The sequence below is a fragment of the Candoia aspera genome, chromosome 4 (assembly GCF_035149785.1).
Source record: "Candoia aspera isolate rCanAsp1 chromosome 4, rCanAsp1.hap2, whole genome shotgun sequence".
Classification (NCBI taxonomy): domain Eukaryota; kingdom Metazoa; phylum Chordata; class Lepidosauria; order Squamata; family Boidae; genus Candoia; species Candoia aspera.
In genome coordinates this window covers 83,941,266-83,952,091 of record NC_086156.1, presented here as the reverse complement: position 1 = coordinate 83,952,091, position 10,826 = coordinate 83,941,266, and the positions used below count along the sequence as shown (strand labels likewise).

Sequence of the window (10,826 nt, the reverse complement as noted above, 5' to 3'; positions counted from 1 at the left end):
GCAAGACAAGGAAATTCCAGCTCAGTATTCATATTGCTTCTCAGCCCTTTGGATAAGATCAAGGGTGTGTAACTTTGTATTCATATGCTGAACTTCAGAAATTCTGGGCCCCTCTGCCTTGAGTGTCCAATCCACTTTTCGTCCTACCTAAAAATACAGGCATTGCACTATGTCTTGCACCTATACAAACCAGTCATTATCCTCTCCTCTTCATTTGCCACACTGTCCTTAGTTAGCTTTAGCCTTGGTTGTTGTTGGGTTTTTTTTTTCTGTTGTGCAAACTCAGACATTTGGTAGTTTATGATTCAATGTATTGTGCAAATGCATGAAATGGATCTATTCAGTAACTAATTTAGACACTATGCCAGGGTTTCTCAACCAGGGTTCCATGGAACCCTAGGCTTCCACGAGAGGTCACTAGGGGTTCCCTGGGAGATTATGATTTATTTTTTAAAGTATTTTAGATTCAGGCAGCTTCACATTAAAGAGGTAAGTTTCATTCTTTATTTTTAGTTTAAGAACACTGTTAATGCATATATACAGGCCAACACATGAAACAAATATAATAATTTTGTAACTTCTGGCCTATATTTGAGCCTGAATGTGCAGGGGTTCCCCGAGGCCTGAAAAATATTTCAAGGGTTCCTCCAGGGTCAAAAAGTTGAGAAAGGCTGCATTAATTCATCAATAGTGTCACATGTTGCACTCAGCCATTAGTATGAGACTAACCATTATAGTTTTTAAAGTATGGTTTATGGTACTGTATATAATATGTACAAATCCAGCCAATTGTGATTTACTGAATAAACTATGGTTAATCAAACCTTGGATTACTGTACTGTGTGAACCCAATATTCCAACTGTTCAGGAGTTCCCATCTCTTAAATCAGTGCTTCTTAAACTGGGGGTAATTACCCCAAAAGATAATTTGGGCATATTCTGTAGATAATGGAACAATTTGTAATTGTTTGTTTGTGGATTGAGGATCCAATTTGGGACTGCTGCTACTGAGACACTTCTGTAGAACAATAGGGTCTGATTCTTTTGTGGGGGCAATGACATTATTCAGGACCAGGAAAGGGGTAATTGTGTCAAACAATTTAAGAACCACTGTTTTAGACCATGGGTTATGATCCAGAATTGAGTTCTATATCAGAGAGTCAAGCTCTTTAAAGCAGGCAAACTCAGGAAACAAGAACCATCTGGATTTCTGGAAAGATCTTTATTGCTAGTAGAAAGTCTTCCAAAGTAATTATCTGACTCAACTTATACCTAGAGCAATTAAGGTGGAGTTACTCTGAGTCTCTCTCTCACATTTTCCCCTTCCCCTGGTATCAGAAATCTTTTCTGTAATGGTTGAGCTCTCTCCTCCCTGTTCCCAATGTCCAATAGATGTTCCATCACAGAGAATCCCTTCGTTTGAACTTTGTTAGGAACAGAATATTTCAGAGTACGGTAATAACTACCCTATCTGGACTGCAAACAGTCCAGTGACCACTAGATGGCAGCAAAGAGAAGAAAACTAGCTCTCTGCTGCCATCTAGTGGTCACTGAGATTTCTGCAGCCCCCTTTCAGAAATGTAACAGATGAATAGTGGATGCTTGCCTATATTCTTTACAATTCTGCAAGTCAGCACTTACGTTTTTGGTCCATAGTCTTCCATCTGTGCAAGAAGGGAACTTAATCTTGGCAGTGGAAATATTATTGCATATTCCTGTATGTCTCCACACCTTATGTTGCTTCCATCCAGAGGTAGAGAACCCGGAGCCTTTCAGATGTTTTGAACTGCAGTTTCCATTCGCCACAGATAGCACTGCCAGTGGTCATAAATAATGGAGGCTGATTCCAGATTATCTGGGGGAAGTATGTTTGCCTATTGCTGATCTACATCCTCAAAGTGAACATGCTACTGCTCCCATGAAATTGCCTACATTGAATATCCATTGCTCACTGATTTGAGAGTAATTTCTCTTAAACTCAGAGGAAACTAATTCCTGAGCAAATATGTATTGGATTGGGCAGTATTTTTTTTCTGAAAGGAAGACAACCCCAAATTTATAACACCCTCTCCCCAAAAGAAGGTGGTGGGAGATGGGAGGGGGGTAAAACTGGCATTTTCTCTCATTAGTCTATTGTCAGCAAATCTAAGATGACCTTTCTATTTTAAAGATGAATTATTTGGGGGAAAAACTAATTTTTCTTCCAAGTAAATATAATTCAGTATTTTCCATACAGCAGCATAAGGTTTGTTCACAGCCAAACTAGATGCCTTTGTTTCTAACTCAAGCACTCATTGAACTCAATTCTGTAAGGCTATGTATTTTTTTTCCCACGATTTCAGAGCTAGGTCTAATAACAGAAAATATAACAATGAAGGGGAGCTATGATTTATTTATTTCTGTGCTGGAAAACACTTGAAACCTGGTAACCGGCAGAGGAATTTTGGTTTTGGTTCTGACTCCAGCTGTATCTGGATTCAACCTTTTATTTGGGTACCCTCTTAAAGGAAATGGTGATGTGTATTGTGGTTTAGTACTGTTGCACAAACATAGCTGTAGTCTTTTCATCAGTGCCATTTGAGTAATCATATTGTTGCGTACCTTCAGTCTGCACATGTTGTATCCAAGGTTCGGGGTTTTTTTCCCCCTTCTGTAACAAATGTGCTTTCCCTTTTAAGGTTTGTCCTTCAAACATTTACAAATAGCCATGCAAATACCAACACAGTCTATTGCTTCCCCTTTGCAAGTTGGGGGAGGGAGACTTTGACTGTCAGAGCAGAGAAGGGAGTTCATGACAGCAGTACAGAAAGTTAGACGCACTGCTGAGGCTGTTTGGTAACATTTCTAAAAGAAGTTTCCTTCCAGTGGAAAACATTTCGGCTTTAGACCAGAAGAGCCAAGGTGACCTTGGTGTAATAGTTAAGAGTGCTGGACTAAAACTAGGGAGGCCCAGATACAAATCTCTAGAGTCGACCCAAAGTTCCTTCATTAAAAAAAAAAACACGCTTTCAGTAAGGGTAATTCTGTTTGAAGTTTCTTTTGCAGCGTTTCACCGGATGCAACAAAAGAAAAAAGTTTAATTGACTTATCCCAGTGTTTCTCAACCTTGGCCACTTGAAGATGTGTGGACTTCAACTTCCAGAATTCCCTAGCCAGCAATCTACACATCTTCAAGTGGCCAAGGTTGAGAAACACTGACGTATCCAAATCCATTGTGGACAATTTAATAAAACATGAACCACAACGTAAGAATCAAAATTAGAAAAGGTACGCGCTCCCGGCAGGACTATAACCTTTTTCTGGAGAGGAGTCCTATCTAGATTGTTTCCCACCCGTAAAACAAATTGGAGACGGGAACATAACACTACTAACCCGCAAAAGAAAAAGAAATCCGAGGTTTTCTCCTAGGCTCCGGTTGCTCCCCACCATTTACAAGAGAGGAAACGCACCAGCAGCGGAGAAGATAGAGTTACTCAAGCGAGTCGACCTTTCGAGTCTTTGCCTAAATCCCGCCTCGTCCAACTTTGTTGGCCAATGAGCGGCGGCGGTTGCCGAGGCCACGCCTCTAGCGTGTAGAAAATGCCTCCCGTTCGGCGGCCGTCCTGGGACCGAGTCGGTCGTCACGTACGAGTGGGACGTTAAGGGTGAAGGCTGCGGACTTGCTGGCCGGCCGCTCGAAAAGCGGCTTTAGTTTTCTCGCCCGGACGATGGCGGCGGGGACTTCTTCCTCTTGTCGAATTGGGTTGCAGCCGCTCAAGGCCACCTTCCCCTTCCAGTTGCAGTCCCGGCGGAGCGGAGATGGAGGCCGAGCAGGTAACGGGGGCAAGTCCTAGGCCCAAGTATTGCTCAGTGGAGCAGTGGGTGGCTGAGTGAGGAGGGAAGGGTATTGGGGGACCCTGTGCAGGCATGCATATATGTGCATAATGCCGAGGAGAGAGGTTGTACGGAAATAGGTAATAAATTGTACAGTACGTGGGGGCGGGAGGGGTTCACTAGAAGATTGGCATATTGACAGGGGGAAATGAGAGCAGGAGGGGATCTGTTATGAGGAGGAGTTAGGAGGGGAGTGGTATAGTTAAAGGGATGGCCCAGGATTTCACTGGCAGAATTGGTGAGGTAAGTCTGTTGGACCGAGTATTGTTGGAGAGTGTTAAGTCCTTTGGTGGAAAAAGTCTAGGATTGAATAATGAGGTAAACCCAGTTTACAGGTGACACAGAGCAGCTGGGTGTCAGTGGGTTTAAAAGAGCTCTGAATACACCTTTCCCATTACATGAATGGGGCACAGAAATGGTAGATGGGATTGTACATGAAGTAATTGCAATATAATGTATGAGAAGCTTTATCAAAAAGGGGTGGGGGGGCAGTCTATTGTAGAAGGTGCCTGAATTGGCCATATTCATTCACACAAGATGGGGGTCTTGGGCAATGATGGAAAGCTCACTGAAAATGTCCGTGGTGGGAGGTAAAAACAGGGTATTTGGAATCATGTGTATGTAAGCACATGATAAGTCCATGGTTAAGCAGGACAGTGTATAGTGTCTTTTGGAGGAAGGTGGCTATGCTGCTTGAAAAAATTACAGAAAAGAGCAACTAAAATAAGGATGGAGACAGAAATCTTGCATACAGGGAGCTTTAGGGAGTGTTTCTATTTCAGGCTTTAGTTATACTGTACCAGTGATATTGATTAGAAATGATGGCCTGAAAAGGTGTATATGGAAAGGAAAGATAGCATTGGATAAGCATGTAATAAAGACACCCATATAACAGATTGAGATGCTACAGATATATGGGGCATATTGTAGAGCTTTTCTTTCCTTGTTTGTGAAAACAGGGGCTGCTGACCAAGTGGGAATTCATACATTTGTGCAAACTTCTGAGAGCAAATGGAGCTATGTGGCTGGTCAAAAGGTGGATGTGGAAAAACCATGCTGAGATCAGTAAAAGAACTCTGGGGTGGGGCTGTGGCTACTGGACAGTACTGTGTCATAAAATGGAGGAACAAACCTCTGGAAGAGGGTATGGAAGTGATGGGGGCTAGATTTCTTGTAATGGGAAAACAACAGTAATTAATGAAGTCCATGTAATTGACTATTATGGGGACAGCTTAACGATGACAGGACAGCGTAACACTTTACTGAAATATTTGGAGTAAAGCCAAAGATCAGAAGAGAATTCTGCCAGGTGAGGCATAAGCCATATTCATATTGGCACTTTTCCCCTATCGTAGTTGCTCTGATTCACTTCATTGCAATAATACATTACATCATTTGCTGTGGTTTTCTTCTAGGTACCAGTTTTACTAAGGCCTTGTTGATTAAATATGGCAGCATTTAGCTGACTTTATCTGAGCTTAAGGGGAAAAGATGCTAAGCAAGCTTAATATGTAGATAAGTGATCATCAGGAAATCAGTCTTTGAGTTAGACTGGGAAATTTAAAAAAATTGCAGAAGGTAATGGTGAACTATTTCTGTATTGTTGCCAAGTAAACTACGTGGGCATGTAAGTGTGGTAATTGGGATTGAGCTCAGTTTGAGGAGATATTTTCCTTTTTGCTCTTGTACAATACCAATGATCCTCTAAAGACCATGTTGTTAATTGTTTTTTTCTGGTGATTTTATACCTGAAGTAAGAAAGGAGCCTTAAAAAATTATATTTGCAACAACAATTAGAAAACCTTAGAAAGTATCTGCACAGTTGTATGACTAGATAACCAGTGGAGGTTAAGAAACAAAGTGAAAGATTTGTTGTGGCTGTGGAATCTCAGCCTTCTAGTTCTCATCCTCTAAATTCTTTTCTCAGCTCTGGACACCACTTCTGTGCTCACTTTATTCCTTTGCTTGACTGCAGTCCCTTCTCAAAGGAGGAGCGGCCTAGCTTATCTTCTACAAGCTCCTTGAAGAGTGAGTTTAAATTTAACACACACACCCCCGCCCCTTGAGATTGCTGCACTTTAAATAATAGCTGGTGAGGCAAACCAAGTGTTTTAATATAAAATAACTTAGAATTCCTGGAGCCAAACAACTTGACTTAAGTGGGTCTGTGCATAAGAACCTAGACTTGCAGAAATGCACTGTAAAGGGATGGGGAGGTAGCTACTAAAGGCACAAAAATGGTGTGTGTTAGGAATTATATGTTCAGCTGGTTTCCTTTTGAAATTACTTTCCTCCAACATATACCCTTGCTTTGTGAATGTGTGAGGGCTAGGTTTAAAGTATATATCTGTTGTGTTTACTCCAAATTCTGTATGTAGGTTTGGTGATGGTGGCAGGAGAAGATTAATTCAAAGATCTACATAGATCTAATGAGAGGATGCTATTGTTGGAAAATATAGGTCTTTAAAGTCTGCCTGTTGAAGTGAAGAGGCTGATAAGAGCCATCTGTATTCATTGAAGCTAGCTTGGATTCAGATTAGTCCCCTGTCATTATCCAATTCCTAGTTCCTGTGTTTATGTTAATGTACCACTGGTTAAAGCTAAGTTTTATTCAGAAATCTAAAAAATTACTACCCGAGTAAGTACTCTTAACAAATTAATTCATTTGCAGAAAGGTAGTTGTTGCTATGCCTGGGAAAGTGTAAAAAAAGTGCATTAGATGTATAAATTTATTTAAATTTTAGGTGGAACAGAAATGAAGGAATAAGAAGGGGAGATAATAGCAAAGCAGCTAGTGATTTTAGAAGTGGAATTAGAGGTTGTAAGTTGAGTTTGTGTCTCTCATGGAATGCTAAGAAATGTATAATTGCTAGTGTCTGACATTGACACATTTTAGTACATGGGCAGAGTAGCAGAACCTTGCACAGACATGCAGGAATGGGTTTGCATGATTTATTTGCAAATAGCCTGTGCAGTTTGTTCCAGTTTGGGGCAAACAGAGAAATTGGGACGGAAGTGTTGTGAGCAGTCCCCACAACTTCTGCTTACAAGTTGCTGTGCCATCCTTCCCCTCCCACCACCCCAGCCCAGTCTGCTAAAAGCTTAAGATAGTCCATGGCTGCAGAGGAAGCATCCATGTATTCTGCTGTCTCATGCAGCACTGTGTGTGAAATGAGCAAGCACAGAGCAAAGCAGTCTGCCTTCCTAGTGCACATGCATACATTCAGGCTTGAATGTGCAATGAAATGGTCCTATCTTCTGGTCAGGTTCTGGCATGTAGCCTTCTGAATTCTAGTTTCAGTTCAACTTTGGCAATTGACTGGGATGGCTCTCCATCCCTCCACCAGTTCAAGGTGTCTTCCTTTTACCCCTCTACACAGAAGGATGTAGAAGGGTTTAAAAAAAGGGAGGAAGTTTTGTTTCTGTTTTCAGAAGTACTCAACAGCACAGATTACAGTAAATGGAAGCAGGTATCTAGCCATCTGGTGAAGAAAGAATGATAGGGACCTGAGTCTTAAAGAAAGGCAGGTACTATTATAATAGGTTCTGTCAAAACACAAAATTTATTTTGCTGTGGCGTGTCTTGCAATCAGAAAAAGGCTATGCAGGAGAGAAAGAGTGAAGTGGGGATTGTGTATGTTGATTTGAAGCCTTACAGAATTTTATAATTGTGTAAATATTTTTACTGTAACTATAAATATATTGTGAATATTGGTTGTATTGCTTTGGTGTAATTTTAACTGCTGTTTAGTTTTTATTTGCTATTTTTATTGTGTTGAAACTACCCCCCAGTGGAAGGCATATTATGAATAACATGTTTGTTTGCTTCTGTTCCTTTTGACAAACGCATAATATTTGAATCTCTTCCAATACAAGAGGCTTGAGGCTGCAGGTGACAGCTTCTAGCTGACCTTAGCTGATCTTGAAAAATATGTAAGGTAGGACCTAGTTAATATTTGGATGGGAGACCACCAGGAAATCAGTTGTAGGCTAGCCTGGGAAGCTGAAAAAGCATCCCAGAAGAAGGCAATATGAAACCCAGTCTGTGTTGTTGCCAAGAATACTACATAGACATGCCCATGCCATGTGCCAAATTTGACTTGAGGGAATCTTTGTATCTTTTTATTTCTGAATGGTGATGATTGTGCTGTCACATCTCCATATCTCCTCTTCCTGCCACATCTCTTCTTCTGCTTATTAAGCAGGCTCAAAGCACTCTAACTCATTAATCTCCTGCAAACCCAGTCTCCTTTAGGAGAATTGTTACCTGTTAACTCAGTTCCCTGCTTCCTTTACCCAATTAGAAAAGCAAAGGTAGAAACAAGCACATTATTGTATATATTTTTAATCTAAGTTTATTTTCATCCTGTATTGTTTCTAGAGATCAGCTAAAGTTTTAGTTGTACTGGGAAATTAGTTCTTTGTCCATGTCTTTACCACTAGCCAAAACCATCTTTTTTTTCCCTTTTAAGTACTGTTTTCTGCCATAAATAGCACAAAAGGCTGAATTACAAGTACCAAAGATAAAAATGGTCTCAGTGCTGACATGAGAAGTTTTCCCACTCTCACTGTGCTGTTTTCAGTCTCACAAATGCAAGTAGTCCTCCTGTCCTCTGGCTGGGGGAGGGAAGTGCTGCTGGCTCCAGACGACTGGAAAGCTGAATCCTGTGCACTTGCCAGATGCCTATCACCAGATAAGTGCATCTTTCACTGCCAACACTCTTTCTCTCCCCCATGCAGAAATCAAAAACAGAGTGCCACATTATGGCCAGATTATAACAGCTTTGCACTATTATGATTTATCTGCCATTTAATCATAAAATTGCTACCCATCCTACCTTAGATTGTGTAGCATCCTTCCGTTCAACTGTCATTTCATTATAGGTGAAGGGTTGATTTAAGTATTATGTTGCTGATATCTCTCCACATTAGAAGGCTGATGAATATTTGGTGCGACAGTTATAACAGTATGCCAAGGGACAACATTTGTGCCTTCAATGCAGTTTGCTTGCTGGAGGTTCCTTCCCTTTGACTGCTTATGGCACAGAAGGAAGGAACTATTGTTCCTGTTTGCTTTGGGTCCTTATAGTACTAGACAGACTTCAGTGGTAGGAAGTGTTATAAATGACAAAGTTGAAAGAATTAGTTTGGGTTGGAATATTTATTTATATTTCAAATTTCTGTCACTGCCCATCTCCCCCAAAGGGGGACTCTGGGTGGTTTACAACACAATAAACAAATTAAAACCATAAAACATAGATTGCAATACAAAATATCATAGATAAATGTACAACCCTTGTGGCAAAAAGCTCTCATTCAGTGGGGAAGGCACTACGGTGCCAACCACCCCGAGGAAGAGCTATTGCCCCTCCCATCCCAAGCAAGGTGACAGAACCAGGTTTTTAAATTCTTCTGGGAGCGAAGGTGCCCGCCTCACCTCCGGGGGCAAGATATTCCAAAGGGCAGGCGCCACTGCAGAGAAGGCTCGCCTCCTGAACCCCGCTAGATGAAATTCCTTTGTTGATGGGCTCCGTAGCATGCCCTCTCTGCTTGACTGGGTGAATATAGCCCTGCCTATTAAATTGCCACTCTAATTGGGGAGTTTTTCTTCCATAAGAGGGTTTAGTGAAATACGATATAAATGTTAAACCCAATTTACATGCAAAATTGACATACAGTGCCTAGGGAAAAGTATTGAGCCAGCTGTTCTATCCAGTGACACTACTTTCACATGTCCCACCTTTCTGTTAAAGCTGAAATACTCAGCTGTCAAACATGCATGTTGATGTCTGTGTCTGAGCAACATGTTATAGGTTGTGTAACCATGTTTTATCAGATTAGCATAGTTGTCTAAATTTGCATAACATACTGAACTATAAAATAACTTCACTTGCTGGGTTCACAGAACACTGATTGCTCACAATTAGGCAACCACATTTTAGCTTCATGTGTTGTGCAAATCTAGTCCATGTCACAAAGTGTAATTCTTCTTTCTTTTTTATACAGAAAGCATGGCTGTTTTCTTACCTTATAGATATCAAATTGAAGATAAATGCATAGGAATGTGCTGGTGATAATTGTATGTTGCTGATGGTTTTGATTCTGAGAAGGCAAGACATGCACACAGTGATGCTTAAGGAACCTATAAAGATGAATGCTTGACTTTTATTGCATCATGATGGTATAGCTACTAATGAAGACTTTATTTTCAACCAGCAATTTATTCTTCTATTAGGTTGAAAAACACATCTCCTGGTTCTGTCTAAATTGACTAAAGCTGCGGCTATGCAAAATACCACTTAATTCTTTCTGCAAACTGGAAAAAATATGTGCTGTTAACTTTCCTACATTTAACATCAAGCTGCTTATTTTCATGCTTCACGTACCATTTGGTATCCTGGGAGGAAAACCAAGGCCTCTCCTCTGGTACAATCCCTGCGCAGAGGCTTTAAATCTGGATTGCTGAGGCTTCTGAAATGCAGAGCTGAGATCCTGCGTGCTAGACCAGTGAAGTGATTAGGTGTTGTTTTATGAAGGGTTCTGTTAAGTCTGGTATACTGAATGTGCAATTGCACTGAAGGGCAGCATTCCTAAGTAGACTGCTTCTGGTTATAGCTACTTCATGGTTTTTAGTGAAGAAGGGTACAATCTACAGAGGCATGAATAGGATGCCGTGCCATATCAGAAATGCCATGCCTTGTAGGAGAAGGCTGCTGACAGACCTTTATTCTTTCTAAGAATGTCTCTTTATCAGGTTTCTCTGTCGAGAAATTTGAAAAAGAAATTGCTGAGAAAACACACTTTCCCTCCCAGAATAAATGATAACTCGTCCCGGTTGAGCTGATGATACAGGCCTTGCCACACTGTCTCACCCAGCAGCTTGGCCAGGTGAGATGATTGTTTGAAGGAAGAATTCTTAGCAGGAAAAAACCAAATGTCAGTGAGTCCCATCC

At 41.0% G+C, this 10,826-nt stretch overlaps 1 protein-coding gene across 3 annotated transcripts in view; it reads left to right on the top strand.

Moving 5' to 3' along the window:
• The first annotated feature begins 3,576 nt into the window (after positions 1-3,576).
• Positions 3,577-10,826, top strand: part of FAM117A (family with sequence similarity 117 member A) — a 31,107-nt gene continuing 23,857 nt past the window's right edge. Inside the window, exon 1 of one of the 3 annotated variants that reach the window (XM_063300852.1) lies at positions 3,577-3,813. In XM_063300852.1, coding sequence (XP_063156922.1) covers positions 3,708-3,813 — 106 coding nt within the window. In that variant the 5' untranslated portion in view covers positions 3,577-3,707. The remainder of the gene's footprint in view (positions 3,814-10,826) is intronic. The other 2 variants (XM_063300850.1, XM_063300851.1) reach the window with 2 other exon arrangements.